Genomic DNA, 16,478 nt, shown 5'->3' on the forward strand with positions numbered 1-16,478 from the left:
GCACACCATCACTGCAGGACAGCTCTCCGAGTCCCACCACACAGTGCCAGGTCACTCCAACACCACAGACCACACTTCATCCCACCACAGCAAGCGCACACCATCACTGCAGCACAGCTCTCCGAGTCCCACCACACAGTGCCAGGTCACTCCAACACCACAGACCACACTCCATCCCACCACAGCAAGCGCACACCATCACTGCAGGACAGCTCTCCGAGTCCCACCACACAGTGCCAGGTCACTCCAACACCACAGACCACACTTCATCCCACCACAGCAAGCGCACACCATCACTGCAGCACAGCTCTCCGAGTCCCACCACACAGTGCCAGGTCACTCCAACACCACAGACCACACTCCATCCCACCACAGCAAGCGCACACCATCACTGCAGCACAGCTCTCCGAGTCCCACCACACAGTGCCAGGTCACTCCAACACCACAGACCACACTCCATCCCACCACAGCAAGCGCGCACCATCACTGCAGCACAGCTCTCCGAGTCCCACCACACAGTGCCAGGTCACACCAACACCACAGACCACACTCCATCCCACCACAGCAAGCGCACACCATCACTGCAGCACAGCTCTCCGAGTCCCACCACACAGTGCCAGGTCACTCCAACACCACAGACCACACTCCATCCCACCACAGCAAGCGCACACCATCACTGCAGCACAGCTCTCCGAGTCCCACCACACAGTGCCAGGTCACTCCAACACCACAGACCACACTCCATCCCACCACAGCAAGCGCACACCATCACTGCAGCGCAGCTCTACAAGGCCCACCACACAGTGCCAGGTCACTCCAACACCACAGACCACACTCCATCCCACCACAGCAAGCGCACACCATCACTGCAGCACAGCTCTCCGAGTCCCACCACACAGTGCCAGGTCACACCAACACCACAGACCACACTCCATCCCACCACAGCAAGCGCACACCATCACTGCAGCACAGCTCTCCGAGTCCCACCACACAGTGCCAGGTCACACCAACACCACAGACCACACTCCATCCCACCACAGCAAGCGCACACCATCACTGCAGCACAGCTCTCCGAGTCCCACCACACAGTGCCAGGTCACTCCAACACCACAGACCACACTCCATCCCACCACAGCAAGCGCACACCATCACTGCAGCACAGCTCTCCGAGTCCCACCACACAGTGCCAGGTCACTCCAACACCACAGACCACACTTCATCCCACCACAGCAAGCGCGCACCATCACTGCAGGGCAGCTCTCCGAGCCCCACCACACAGTGCCAGGTCACTCCAACACCACAGACCACACTCCATCCCACCACAGCAAGCGCACACCATCACTGCAGCACAGCTCTCCGAGTCCCACCACACAGTGCCAGGTCACTCCAACACCACAGACCACACTCCATCCCACCACAGCAAGCGCACACCATCACTGCAGCGCAGCTCTCCGAGCCCCACCACACAGTGCCAGGTCACTCCAACACCACAGACCACACTTCATCCCACCACAGCAAGCGCGCACCATCACTGCAGTGCAGCTCTACAAGGCCCACCACACAGTGCCAGGTCACTCCAACACCACAGACCACACTCCATCCCACCACAGCAAGCGCGCACCATCACTGCAGCGCAGCTCTCCGAGTCCCACCACACAGTGCCAGGTCACACCAACACCACAGACCACACTCCATCCCACCACAGCAAGCGCACACCATCACTGCAGCACAGCTCTCCGAGTCCCACCACACAGTGCCAGGTCACACCAACACCACAGACCACACTCCATCCCACCACAGCAAGCGCGCACCATCACTGCAGCACAGCTCTCCGAGTCCCACCACACAGTGCCAGGTCACACCAACACCACAGACCACACTTCATCCCACCACAGCAAGCGCACACCAGCACTGCAGGACAGCTCTCCGAGTCCCACCACACAGTGCCAGGTCACTCCAACACCACAGACCACACTTCATCCCACCACAGCAAGCGCGCACCATCACTGCAGCACAGCTCTCCGAGTCCCACCACACAGTGCCAGGTCACTCCAACACCACAGACCACACTCCATCCCACCACGTCATAAACGGAAACCCTCCCCGCTATCACACGCCCCACCACACTCTGCGACAACTTAGCAAGTCAACTAAATCATTCCCCCACGAATGCGCACATCACAACCGGTCACAAACACGCCACCGCCCATCTCACTACAGTGTAAACTCCCTTGCATCTCCCATATCATGGGCCCGAAGCTCACCTCCCGCACATTCCACTCTTTCCCGCTTCCCCCTCGCTCCTTTGCACACAGCACACCCTCACTTTGTCCCTTTCTCTGCTTCCGGTCACCTCATCCTTTTTACTGCTCTCTCGTTCTTCGGTGTTCTTCTTCTCCACTCCTCACACATCTTTTGCAACCCTCATCTCTCCCTTCCCTCCTTTTTACTTCCCTATGTACTCTTTTCTCTTCTCACCACTTCGTTCCATCCCTCTCTGTACCCTATCTTTGGCCCCTGTTCTGTCCATTCTTATTTCCTCATGCACTCCATTCGAAACCTTCCTCCATTCTTCACTTTGTCCTTCATTCTCATGTATTACCCTATTTTTTCTTTCCTTTCTCTCATCTCCCTTCCTTGTGCCCTGTCCTCACCTTTTCCACACTTGCTGTCACATCTCACCACCCAACACATCACACTTTCTCCCTCCATGTCCCCTCCTTTTTCTTTGGCTCCTCTCTTGTTCACCAGCCTCCCCTTTGACCTCACTTCAACACACAACTTAACACACAAAACTACAGCAGATGTTACCAAACACAGACCTGCAGCTGACCACCCCCCAGCGACACCACATCACAACTTCATTTTACATCAGATGACAGGAACCACCTCCACACCTCATCATATCACACCAGGTACCACTCACCACCGCCCTAGACTAGACATCCCGCCGCACCACAACAGACCACACCTCAACAACTCTCCGCAGTGCCCATCACTGTACACACCACACTGCCTGGGAAACGACACCACACTACAATAAACACTATGCACAACACCTCCATCACTAAACCTCTCCCCATACACTACTGCATCCCATAAAGACAACGTCACACTACCGCACAAGTGGCCCCAACACACCACTAATAATGTTCACCGTTCACCAACATCAGCCACACCCGTCTCAGACCATAGAGAGGCCAACGACCTACCTCCACGAGAGCTTCCACAGAGAAACTGACAGATAGACAGACCTACCTCTTCTCCGGGAGGTGCCACGAGGCCAGTGATTTGAAAATGTTACGCTATACAAAAACATATAACCTAACAACGCATGCACACCTAAAAAAAAAGACCATGTCGTAACTGCTGTGCCAGGTGCCTTACCCACCCGAGTACCCTCATGTTTCGAAATGCCATGTCATATGCCCGTTCTTCCACACAGTTTAGTCAACCCTGCCGCATAATCTGGTTCCCCATTGACACAATTCCATTCATCCTTCCCTATGGTTCAGTTCTCAGCAGGTGCGGAGGATCACAGAAGGGGTGCGGAGAGTGAGCAGCCGAGACTAGCGGTGCTTTCATAGTGTGCACAGCAGTGTAGAGGGCAATGCTTCCGTTGCATCGGACCTGTGGACATTGTACCCTCGGTGCCCAGGCTCTTTATGGCAGTAAGGGACAGACACAGCCGAGGTGGAGAGGTGGGTGTGAGGCACTGGAAATAACCTGTGCCCAGGCCAGGTGGCGACCTGCCAGGTGGCATGGCGGGCGCGTGCATCAGGGCAGTACCTGTACCCAGGCCAGGTGGGTGCGTGCATCAGGGAAGTACCTGTACCCTGGCCAGGTGGGTGTGTGCAACAGGACAGTACCTGTAACCTGGCCAGGTGGCGACCAGCCAGGAGACATGGGGGGTGCATGGAACAGAACAGTACCTGTGGCCAGGTGGTGAAACGGTTGCGTGGAGCAGGACAGTACCTGTACCCAGGCCAGGTGGAGAGGCGGGTGGAAGAGGACAGCATTTGGGGCCAGGGGTGAGGTGGGTGTGTGCAACAGGCCAGTAAGTGGACCCAGGCTAAGTGGCAACCAGCTAGGTGACATGGCTGGTGCATGAAACAGAACAGTATCTGTACTCAGGCCAGGTGTCGAGGCGGGTGTGTGGAACAGGACAGCACCTGTACCCAGGTCAGGTGGCAAGGTGGGTGCATGGAACAGGACAGTAGCTGTACCCAGGCCAGGTGGCATGGCAGGTGTGTGAAACAGGACAGCACCTGTACCCAGGCCAGGTGTCAAGGCGGGTGCGTGGAAGAGGACAGTACCTGTACCCTGGTCAGGTGGCATTGCGGGTGCGCGTTAGAGGACAGTACCTGGCTCCAGCGCCGGCCCCTGGATGCTGATGACGCAGTGCAGCTCCACTCTCTCGCCCTGGTACACAGACGGACTGTCCGAATGCACTGAGACGTTGAACACTGGACCTGGTGAGACAGGAGGAAGAGGGGTGAGAATGAAGCCATTTTGGAAAAGTTATTGGTATTTTCTAAAAACGACAAAACAGCACGAGGCTAATACGGTAATCGGGTTTATCAGTGCAGACAATAGTTGCTCAGTTCTCACACACTGCCATGAAAGCACACAGTTAACGCACAGTAACACTCTTGGTCAAACTTACTACATACAATCTGGTAACACAGGACTCACAGTGTAGTGTGTGTGTCCCCAGCACGCAACACTAGGAGGTTTCTGCTACTACAGCATCAATATCTAAATTAATCCACTCTATTGCTAGAGCGACACAAATACGTGCGCACCTGGAGGGCGGAGCAATCAGGTTTAACATAAGTTACAGAGACCTATAGAACGGACCGTTAGTGAGGTCGTAGGTGGAGTCTGACGCAACGTGGCATCCTCTATCCACGCAGTCAGTTACAGAGACGTATAGAAAGGACCGTTAGTGAGGTCGTAGGTGGAGTCTGACACAATGTAGCATCCTCTATCTGCGCAATCAGATACAGAGACCTACAGAAAGGACGGTTAGTGAGGTTGTAGACAGAGTATGACGCAACAAAGAATCCTCTATCAGCACAGTCAGTTACAGAGACCTATAGAAAGGACCGTTAGTGAGGTCGTAGGTGGAGTCTGACTCAATGTAGCATCCTCTATCCGCGCAGTCAGTCACAGAGACCTAGATAAAGGGCCGTTAGTGAGGTCGTAGACAGAGTATGACAGAACGTAGCATCCTCTATTCGCACAGTCAGTTACAGAGACCGACAAAAAGGACCGTTAGTGAGGTCGTAGGTGGAGTCTGACAATGTAGCATCCTCTATCAGCACAGCCAGTTACAGAGACCTAGAGAAAGGACCGTTAGTGAGGTCGTAGGCGGAGTCTGACACAATGTAGCATCCTCTATCCGCGCAGTCAGTTACAAAGACCTACAAAAAGGGCAGTTAGTGAGGTCGTAGGTGGAGTCTGACACAATGTAGCATCCTCAGTCCGCATAGTCAGATACAGGGAAAGGACTGTTAGTGAGGTCATTGGCAGAGTATGACAATGTAGCATCCTATATTTGCGCAGTCAGTTACAGAAAAAGGACAGTTCGTGAGATCGTAGGCAGAGTATGACCCAATGGACCATCCTCTGTCCGCACAGTCGGATACAGGGAAAGGACCGTTAGTGAGGTCATTGGCGGAGTATGACAGATTGTAGCATTTTTGTCCTTGAAGTTAGTTACAGAGACCTAGAGATAGGACAGTTTGTGAGGTCGTCGGCAGAGTCCAACAATGTAGCATTATCCTCTGTCCCTGCAATTAGAGACCTAGAGAAAGGTCTGTGTGAGGTCATGGACAAAGTATGACACAATGTAGCATCCGCGCAGTCAGTTACAGAGGATAAGAGAATCGACCGACTGTTAGTGAGGTGATTGGCAGGCTATGACACAATGCAGTATCCACTGTCCACACAGTCCTTTTGTGACACAGACCGACAGAAGTATTCTATTCTTACCATCTTTCACTTTCAAGTAATTTGTGGTGGGAGGACATCTCCTGGGGGACAGGCACTGATTAAAACTACCACATCCTTTCCTCAAAGAGGACACGCGCGGCCATTCTGTGGCGGTCTGCAGTTTCAAGGACTGGCGGCGATGCTGTGAAGACAAAGTTCATAAAGCAGGCCGAAGGAGGAATAAGGAGCCGAGTCGTTCGCAGTTTGATGTTCAGAGTGCTTCTCTCTCCCCCTCTTGAGAACGCTGCTGAGGAAGAATAATCTCAGCCATGAGAGCGGGAACCGTATGTAGGTCAATGCCGAGGATATTTGATTTCTAATCCCGCCTTTCACATCAAAAAACATATTTAAGAGGCTTCTGACACCTCCGTAGAGCGCGCCGTCAGCTAGGCACGTTAACACTGCGGAATCACTTATATGTCTGGGGCGCACTTTGGCTCTGCTTTTTGAAGGGTGCATGAGCCTGGACGCCCTTCACCTGCCCCGTCCATTTTAGGGAGTCACCACACCGTCAAGGGAAGCACCTACAAGCGCCAGGAGGTTGATGTGTGGACTTCTTGTGCTCTTTGGTCTCCATCTTGGATAGCGAGAGGTTGCGAGCCTGAAGGACTTTGAAAAGAAGTAACTACTGTTATTTGTTTAATGCCTCACTATGTTCCGCACCCCAGTCCTCAATCCTGAGGTAAGCCCACCTCACAGAAAGCCACTCCACTGCCCCAAAAAGACACCCGAGCCACCAAATGAAAGAAACCAGACATTGGTATCCACCACTCCTGAAAGGAATTTCCTGAAAGCAACATTACACTCACAAAAAGGCTGACAAAACCCTGGAGCAGACTTAAGACCCTCTACATCCTTAAACACATAGACATCAAAGCAACAGATGTCTGCACGGTGCCAGATGGAGCACGGGCAACATCCAGTGTACATATGTTACCTCTTCAGCGAACATTATCAACGGCATGTGCAAGGTGGGGCGATGTCCTAGTACCTGAAACGGTCTTAGTAACAAACAAGAGTCTATTCTTTACAAGCACCGGACTCTCAATTACAGTGCCCTGGTCTCCAAGATTCCTACTCCCAACCCACCTCAGTGTCTATCATGAGTAATGGTCACCCATAAATGGACAAACAAACTATAGTGAGTGAGGCCTCTGAAAAGGGCGTAAATGGACTGAAGGCGTGCCAGCAGCAAACCAGAGACAAAGGCCTGAGCAGGGGCACCCCGGAATGAGGCAGCGTGCAAACTCAGTAGAAACAAGGCACGCCAGGATCCCCTAAAAGCCCTGGTCACACAATTCCCTACCCTCAAGAAAATATATTGGCCTAGATCAAAGCCTCCTTGCAAGAGAGAACAATCCCCGGCTGCACTCCACGACCTCGGTGGCGCCAATGGTGGCAGCGACCCTTGTGTGAGGAAGTCCTCCTGGAGGGCTGGACCATGCCTTGCAACCAATCCTGGACAGATCTTTTCGACAGACGTGTAGGCACTCAAAGTCCACTCCACCAGACACAGTCTTTGGCAAGAGAACACCAAAGGGAGAGAGAGAGGTTTCAGGAGTAGGCAACCTCATGCAGAAAGAGACACCACCATGGCACCCACCATTCCAGATCTCAGCCAGGACCTTGGCGAGAAGAGGAAAATAAGCAAAAGCATGCAGTAGATGTTCTGTCAGGAGAGCCTCACATTGTCACCCCTCAAATATGGAATGAGAAAAACTAAGACTGTGAAGCAGCCAACATACCTGGCCACTAGAGCCAACGGAAGGCAGTGCCCAATGATATCTTAATGTAAGCCTTGGACAGGAATTATCCTAGGACCTGACAAGAGACTTTCTTTCTCATGATCACCAAAAAGTGGACTTGAATCACAATGTTCCATTACTAATTTGAAAATGTACGGACTCATCGCTGATACTATGATGTTAGAATGTGTAAACTAGCCTTGAGAAAGCCCTGGCTTTACCAGCCACATAGGGCGAAACACGTGTCGGCTGTTCACTTTCCCTAAAAATTCGCTTTACGAAAAACCAAAAACGAGTGAAATGAATACAATAATGTGGTGAATAATAATAACTACTTTCACTCAAATCAGCCTGGATTAATGAGTGTTATTTGAAGAAGGAATTATCCTTTAACAATAATACTTTCTTGGAAAAGAGGGACACCTGCTCACAACCCTTCCCTCAAGCCTTGGACATCACCCTGTGTGTCCATAACAATATGAGATCACTCTGGACCAACTTAAACGAACCCTGGAGAGCCGAGGGGACTGCAGAGCAATAAGGCACACACGCCTCCTCAAACTCCCATCATCCTCCACGTCAAGTACCTTTCAAAGGACGACCAGCAGGGTGCGATGATGGTCCAAGGAGCACTCCCAAGGCGGAAGTCCATAACTCACAACACAGGTGATGTTCCCAGATTGGGAGCGGAGTGGTTCAAAACCTGTCACAATGAAACTCCACACCCACTTCCGGGTTTTGTACACATGTGCACATCACAGAACCATACAGAGTATAGGGGGAAAGATGCAGTTTTCATTTCATTTTACAAGATTGCTATAATTGTTGCTAGTGGTATTGCTGGGGGGGGGGGGGGGGGAGGGGAGTGGGGGCTGGTGGGGCCGGTGCCCCATCTGTAAATCTCCTCAGCCCCCACGTCTCCCTGTACCCCTGCGCTTGTGCCCACGCCCCGTGACAGCCAAAGCCAGCAAAACCATCACTGCCCTCTCAGACTGGGAACAGCGAGGTTGTTCCCGTTCACATTTTACTTACTCTTGCATTCCCCACGAGTATTTGCATTTTTAAGGATGTAGAGCTACTGTAGGTTTTTGACACAACATATTATTCATGTACAGCGCGTACTGCGACAGTCGGCTCTAGGTATCTACTTATGTTCAGGCTGAGGGGGTGTTTATTACGAGCAACGACAGAGCTCCGGAGCTCAGGCTGAATGCAGTGCGTGTCAGTGGGTCTGAAAAGGGTTCGGAATACAAGTCCATCCAATCATTGGCCTCTCTGCAGAGCACACAGAGCAATGGTCAGGTGTACCAAATGTTATTGTGATTCTGTGCAAAAGTGTGTGAAGGAGGTACACAGATGTGGAAATATGACAAGGCAAAAGTTAAAGAAGACACAGTGCGTACAGGTGAGTGGGTAATATTGTGTGAGGGGTTTGAAATGTAATGTTTGCAAAAGATTTGGGAAGAAATAGTGTGTCTAACTGGGAGGCTGTAGAAGAGTGGCATGGGGAATGGAAACAACAGACACTCCGAAGACCACTAATCCACCCGCAGACCATAGTAATGTTTAATTCACAGTCTCCTTAAAATATTCAAATGTGTTTGTGTGTCTGGATGGATGACCCAGTGGCAGTGACCACTGGGTAGTTATAGTTAGTTTGTGTCTCCAAAGGAAATACCATTTTTGTGTTGATAATTTTGGTGCAGTTTCACTAATCCCCACAAAACTTTCAAAAAAAGTGCTACTTTTTAGCTAGGAAACAAAAAGGAGAAAGGTCCTTAGCGGGGCTGAGGGAGGGCTGGACCTATATACTGCAAACCAACAAATTGTGCCCCCTCGCTCAATCACTTGAGTATTTTTTGGGGACCAAATAAACATAAACGTTAAATTTGGTCCGGTATCTTTATTTATACCTTTTTTTTCAACTGATTATTTCAAAAAATATTTTGTATGGCAGATGAAGAATACAACATACACAATTATTTACAATTAACACTAAACTACATTAACACAATACCACTAACACACTCTGTGAAAAGAAAATTTCAAATGTAACATCCCACAAATAATACAATGCTAATACACATTCAATGTATATAATTAACTCTCGTTGGATTACCAGACAAATCAAAAATACAGACAAATCAAAAATACATGGAAAGAGCCAATTCAATACAAGAGAAAAAGCGTGAGGCAGATATGATTCTTAATACACATTCAATGTATAAAATTAACTCTTGCTGGATTGCCGACGCGTTTCAAGTTTGGGCATGGAGTTTCCAAACTATCATCAGGGCTCTTGTAATTTTTCTGTTGGAATGTAAAAAAACGTGTTTTAATACAACCAAATGGCCTCTTCTGAAAAAGAAGAACCGTTTGAATGGAATTAAAAGTACCTGAATGTTAGTATTTGGTTGGCCTGTATGGGTTTCTATTATTGGACCAAATCCTTTATTCAGGACACAACCAAGATAACTTCAGTGACAGCACCAACCTGTGAAAAGAGGTGTTGCCTTTATTTAACATGTGGTCTCTTGGGTGTAGAATATCATCCTGCATTATTTTTACAACACGGGGATAATATTAAAAAAAATGTACAAAAATTTTTTTTTCATACCTTTAGTGGATCGAATTTGTAGCCAAAAAGGGGGTCTGGGGGGCGGAGGATTATCTTTTCTTAGAATCCTGTATGGGAAATATGTACCCATTTGTCATGAGAGGAATACTTCCGTGATTGCGTAAAAGTATCTTTTCTTAGAAACAAAATATTTTATCATGTTATCATACCTTTCACGCTCTTCTGCTGGAAGGCGGCAGGAATTTCTACCCTGTGCCTGTAAGAGCAATGAACTGAATAAATATGCGCTTTTAGTTTTTTGACAAAGCTACACGTAGCGTTATGGCACACTTCATGAATTTTGGTGCGCCGGAATAAAATGTACCTTTGCTTGTTGCTGTTGGCGGCACCCCGCGCCCCCAGTCAGCGGCCCCAGCCGGGGCTGTCGGGGAACACAGTGACTTGATTCCGCTCGGCGCTTTGCAGTCACGTACCGTCGTGATCTGAAAAGACGCACGGATGATTAGTCTGCGGAAGGCACAACCAATGTGGGTCTCTTGGCAGATAGACATGACTATTAGTTACGCTCACCTCTACAATCTTTTCTTTGCACGGCTTGGAAACGATGCTTCTCGCTCGCTCACTGATAGCTAGAAGTGGCGGCGGCCATTTCTACATACTTAAAGGGACACCGCATGGAAACAATGGGCGGACACTCCTAGGACCAAGGTGCATTCTGGGATTTGAAGTACAAAGCCCATTTTGTTTTGGTGTACTAGGGCCAATCAGAAGTTGATTTTATGGCAAACATTGATAGGCGAATTTAGTTTGTAAGAGGCTACAGGGTACATAATTTCCTCATATATTATTCATGAAGGGAGCAAAATAGTGACAACACGGCAGTATGGCACGAAGTCTCAGATTCTTGACAGTTCAGACATGTTGTTAAGGCCAGTCATGATACAATTAAATTTCAAAATTAGATATGCTTCTTTTGTAAGTAGCATTTTGTCAATGTCCGCAGGGCGCTGCACATGGCTCATGGTGTGTAGAACAGTCCACTTGAAATCATTTTCATTGTGGGACATTTCGATGAAATGCTCTACCACTGGGGCTGTTAGTATTCTTTTTTTGATTCTTGATCTGTGCTGTCCTATTCGGAGGTTCACCTGCTGGTTTGTCTTCCCTATATATAACCTGGGGCAGGGGCAGATGAGAGCGTAAATAACATTTTCGGTTTTACAATTTGAAAACCCCAGATGTTTCCATTTGGTTCCTTGATGCTCGAACTCGCTACCCTCAATGGTGCTACTGCACGAGACACAGTTCCCGCACCTATGGTGTCCCTCTATCGGTTTCATATCCCATAGGGCTCGGAGATCATGTTTGGGTAGGGGCTTAGGGAGATCTGCTCGCACAATGTGTTGACCCAAACTGCGGTTCTTTCTGTATGCGAAAATTGGGCGTTGGAAGGGGCATTCTAGGTCCTCCAGCAGGTGCCAGTTCTTGAGGACTGCCTGCCTCAACTTATGGGTATCCGGCCCAAAGGTGGTCACGCATACCAATCTGTCCAATTCCTTTTTCTCATTGGTTTGTAATAGGGTTTCACGTGGAGTACAGCGTGCCCTCTTAAATGAATTCCTAAGGAGCTTCCTAGGGTAGCCTCTATGGATCATTTCGTTACAAAATGTCTGTGCATGGTGATCATAATCGGCAAGCTCCGAGCAATTCCTTCGGATGCGTAACATTTTCCCGTAGGGCAAATTGGCCTTCAGACTTCTTGGATGGTAGCTTTTGTGGTGGAGGATGGTATTCTTATCAGTCGCTTTTTTAAACAGTGATGTTTTAAGTTTACCCTCCTCACAGGTTACCTCGACGTCCAAAAACGTCATTTTTGTGGTGCTTGTTTCGATGGAGAATTTAATATCCGGGTGTCTGTTGTTGATCCATTCGTGGAACTCTAGAAGTTCGATCTGGCTCCCCTGCCACAAGAGCCAGATATCATCAATGTATCGCCACCATTGAAGGATATTCTCCTTGTAAGGGTTGTTATTGTCTACGAACAGAGTCTCATATTGTGCCATGTAGAGCACTGCCATTTCTGGGGCATAAGGACACCCCATGGCAGTGCCCTTGATTTGCATATAAAACTGGCCATTGAATGTGAAGAAATTCTTCTGTAGAGCAATAGCTGCAAGTCTAAGGATAAATGCAGTAGGCACCCTGTGGGGCCTTTCTCTTCTGTCCAAAACTAATTCGATGACCTCCAGTGCCTCTTCCTGAGGGATTTGAGTATACAACGACGTAACGTCCATAGTTGCCATAATTTGTTTAGATGAATCAAACTCGATACCCTCCACCTTAGTTAAAAAATCAGTCGTATCCCTGAGATACGATTTTACCTCCGTCAAAAAGGGCTTTAAAAAGAAATCCACATACTTAGATAGTGGCTCTAAGCAGGAATCAACGCCCGAAACAATCGGGCGCCCTGGTGGCTCGGCTAGGTTTTTGTGGATTTTGGGGAGTAGATACAAAACCGGTGTACGGGGGAATTTTTTATTCAAAAATTCAAACTCTTTGCTACCCAAAAAACCCGCATCTTTCCCTTGCGTTAGAACATCGGAGATCAAACCCTGAATCTGTTTTGTGGGGTCCTCATTTAAGGGACGATACCACATGGTGTTGTTGACCTGTTTTAATCCTTCAGTGACATATTTTTCACGAGGCCAAACGACGACCGCACCACCCTTATCGGCCTGTTTTATGACCAGGATGGGATCTTCTTTAAGGCTTTGTAGTGCTTGCAATTCGCCCTTACTGATATTGGAAGGCACATATCTTTTGGATTTTTCCATTTTATTAATGGAGGAAAGCATTATTTGCTCAAAAGCTATTATTTGCTTAGGAATGTTTTGATGAGGAACAAAAGTGGACTTGTTCCTCAATCCTGTTACTTCCATATTTTGAGCAAATGGTCGGTTGAAAAAGAAGGCTTTAAGCCTGAGTTTCCTACAAAACTCCAAAATTTCTATTTTCAGTTTTGTATAATCGGTGCGTTTGCATGGGACGAATTTCAAGCCCAGATTTAATAAGGATTCCTCTTGTGTGGTTAATGTCCGGGCAGATAAATTCACTACCACATTCTAGCTAGGGGCACATGGAAGGTTTCAGGGTGATCTGTCAAGCGGGGGCAGAGAAAAAGAGGTGGATCCAAAACCTATTTTCCTCATTGATTTTTCCAAAGGAACATTGGACACAGCTACAGCCCACACTGCCTAACGGATTTATACACAACTTGCAGAAAGCTAGACCCTGGGCCAGATAGAGTGATTTTTGTGTTTTGGTGCAAATCCATTCAGTAGTTTCGGAAAAGTACGGTTAAAAAAATGATATATATCACACTGCGGAAGACCTGCCGAGCTGACAGAGCTCATCCTGAGATGTGATGGGCCGCCACCACATCAACTATGCAGTGGTGGCAGCCATCTTAGGACTCAGGACTCAATCCTGAGTTCCAAGAAAAATGCCAACAAAACATAAGGGAGTAGGATGGGGTTACCCGGACCCCCTAGGCCTGATGGTGGGGTCAAAGTAGGCCAAAATTATATATATATATATATATATATATATATATATATATATATATATATATATATATATATATATATATATATATATATATATATATATATATATATATGCAGCAAATTCGCGGAGGATCCGCGATAAAATTATTATTTTTTTTTAAGCCAGGCTCCTCCTACCCATTACTATTAAACACCCCTCCCTCCCATGGGTGGGACAGGCTGTTGGAGGAGGCGCAGCATATGATTTAGGGCCGGGTTCTCCAAAGTCGGCCCTATTGGGCCGGATTCATGTCAGATTGTTAAAATAACTAGATTTATCTAAATGGGCATATGATAAAAATCTAGCATGGATACAGCCCTCCAGGATGGACTTTGGAGAACCCTGGTTCAGGGGGGAGGGGGTGCACACAACATTCTTTCTAAGTCTCCAAGAGACCCAGGGGATCCCATCCCGGAGCCCGATAATTTATTTTAAAAAAAGGGGAGGGGGTATGCAACCCCTTCCATTAGCCTGGAGAGGCACCAGGGACCCCATTCCCTGGCCCGTATTTTAAATAAAGGGGGCCACATAACCCCCCCTCCCTGAGATATACAATGGCCCCGGGGAACCCATCCCGGGGACCAGGGCTTTAAGTGGGCCGGGTCTCACCGGGTCTGAGCGCCGGCAGTTTTTTAAGGAGGCCTCGAAACGGGTCTCTATCGGGCTCTGTTTTGTGCCCTGGCACAGGAGGTCAGTTTTTTTCCAGCGTTATAGAATCCTTTAAAGAGAGTGATTTTCTCTCTGGATTTCTCTTCTCTTTTTGGAGCTAAGGAGCAGCAGCATTGTCGTAATGTCGCCAGGGCTGTATGTGGAAGTTTTTTAAATTTAATATACAAGCCACAGTTGCTGCTTATTTATCTTCTGCAACTAACAACCATTGACAAAGCCAATAGTCCTGACTTGCTGTATGATGTTACTTGTTGTACCATATATCTGGGTGCAATGACAGATACCACAACATACCAGGCGGGTGGCTCACTGTGCTAAGCACAAACTTTTAGCTTATGTGTTTTAAAGCCATGCCCTTTATTACATTGGCCACGCCCCCTTGAGAGACCCCCCAGTTTTTTCATCCCACTTAAAGCCGTGCCGGGGACACAATCTACTTCCCTGCCCGCAGGCTCGGGTGAAAAAATGCAATGTTCTCCCACCGGGTGGGAGCACAATGCTGCTCATACCAGGTATGAGAAAAAATGCATTTTCCTGCCCTCGCTCTTAGGGAGGTAAATGTTTTGAATTGCTCCCACATTGCGGGAGCAAAAAAGGACTGCTGCTGGTTCCTGCTGCACCCATGAAGGGTGGAAGCTGGAGAGCAGGTGGGGTTTCAGGGTCCCTGAATCTCACCCCACAGCCCCCAACATAGGATAACCTGTGGGGTGCCACAGGTAGGCACTGGGGCAACCCATAAATACAAAAAAATGCTGGGATTAATTGAGGAGTGCCCCAGGTGGGTAACGGGGTACACCACTTTATAATTTGCAAAAAATTACAATGCTGGCCGCGGTTGCCGGCGCCTTAGGGTCTGCCACACAGCCCCAAAAAATGTGTCTGGATGCTCTGGATGGGCAACGGGGCACCCCTTCATCAACAAAAAAAAGGCCTGTTATTGCCCACCCTTCAAATGTAGACTGAGAAAAAACAGAAAGGCTGTAAAATAGCCAATATGCCTGGCCACCTGAGCCAACGGAAGGCAGTGTCCAATGATATTGTAATTGTATTGTAATTGCATTTATAAAGCGCTTACTACCCCCGACGATGCGTCGAGGCGCTTTTTCGGCGCGTAGCACGCTACTCCGGGACCCATAGAGGATTAGTGTTGAATTAGTATAGTGAAACATGCAAGTACATTTTAAGTGGTGGATAGGTTAGTCAGTTAACTGGACCAACTGAAACGAATCCTGGAGAGCCGAGGGGACTGCAGAGCAATGAGACCTACATGGCTCCTCCCCCAATGTCAAATTCCTTTAAAGAACTGCCAGCAGGGGGCGACGATGGTCCACAGAGCACTCCCAAGGCGGAAGCCTTTAACTCACAACACCGGTGAGGTACCCAGATTGGGAGCTGATCGGTTCAAAACGTGTCACAACAAACCCGCACACCCATGAGTTTTATACACACAGGAGTATCACAGCCAGAGTAGATGGGGAAAGATGCAGCGTGCACTTCATTTGGCAAGTTTGTTATAATTGTTGCTAGTGTCGTCACAGGGTGGGAGGGGAGTGGGGGCTGGTACCCATTCTGTACTGGTCTCTAAATGCCATCCCCCCAGCCCCACCACCCTTGTGCCCCCCCCCCCCCCACACCGGTGACCGCCAAAGCCAGCAAAACCATCTCTGCCCTCTCAGACTGGTGAGGTTGTTCCTGTTTACATTTCACATTTTACTTAATCTTGCATTCCCAAAGATATTGTGTTTCGTAGGCTTTTCATGCACCAATCCTCTATACTATTACTATTAATCATGTACAGTGTCTGCTGTGAAAACTGGGTCCCGTGGGACTCTTCCCAGAGTCCCTCAAACAGAACCGTCCAAATATACAAATATTTTTGTCCC

The 16,478-nt window shown here is 48.6% G+C and overlaps 1 protein-coding gene across 1 annotated transcript in view; it reads right to left on the bottom strand.

Annotated features, from left to right (window-relative positions):
* PTGFRN (prostaglandin F2 receptor inhibitor) overlaps nucleotides 1-16,478 on the bottom strand; it is a 443,807-nt gene that overhangs the window by 41,715 nt on the left and 385,614 nt on the right. The window contains exon 7 of the mRNA XM_078656608.1: nucleotides 4,365-4,472. Coding sequence (XP_078512734.1) covers nucleotides 4,365-4,472 — 108 coding nt within the window. The remainder of the gene's footprint in view (nucleotides 1-4,364; nucleotides 4,473-16,478) is intronic.

This window comes from Lissotriton helveticus, chromosome 8, assembly GCF_964261635.1.
Source record: "Lissotriton helveticus chromosome 8, aLisHel1.1, whole genome shotgun sequence".
NCBI classification, from domain to species: domain Eukaryota; kingdom Metazoa; phylum Chordata; class Amphibia; order Caudata; family Salamandridae; genus Lissotriton; species Lissotriton helveticus.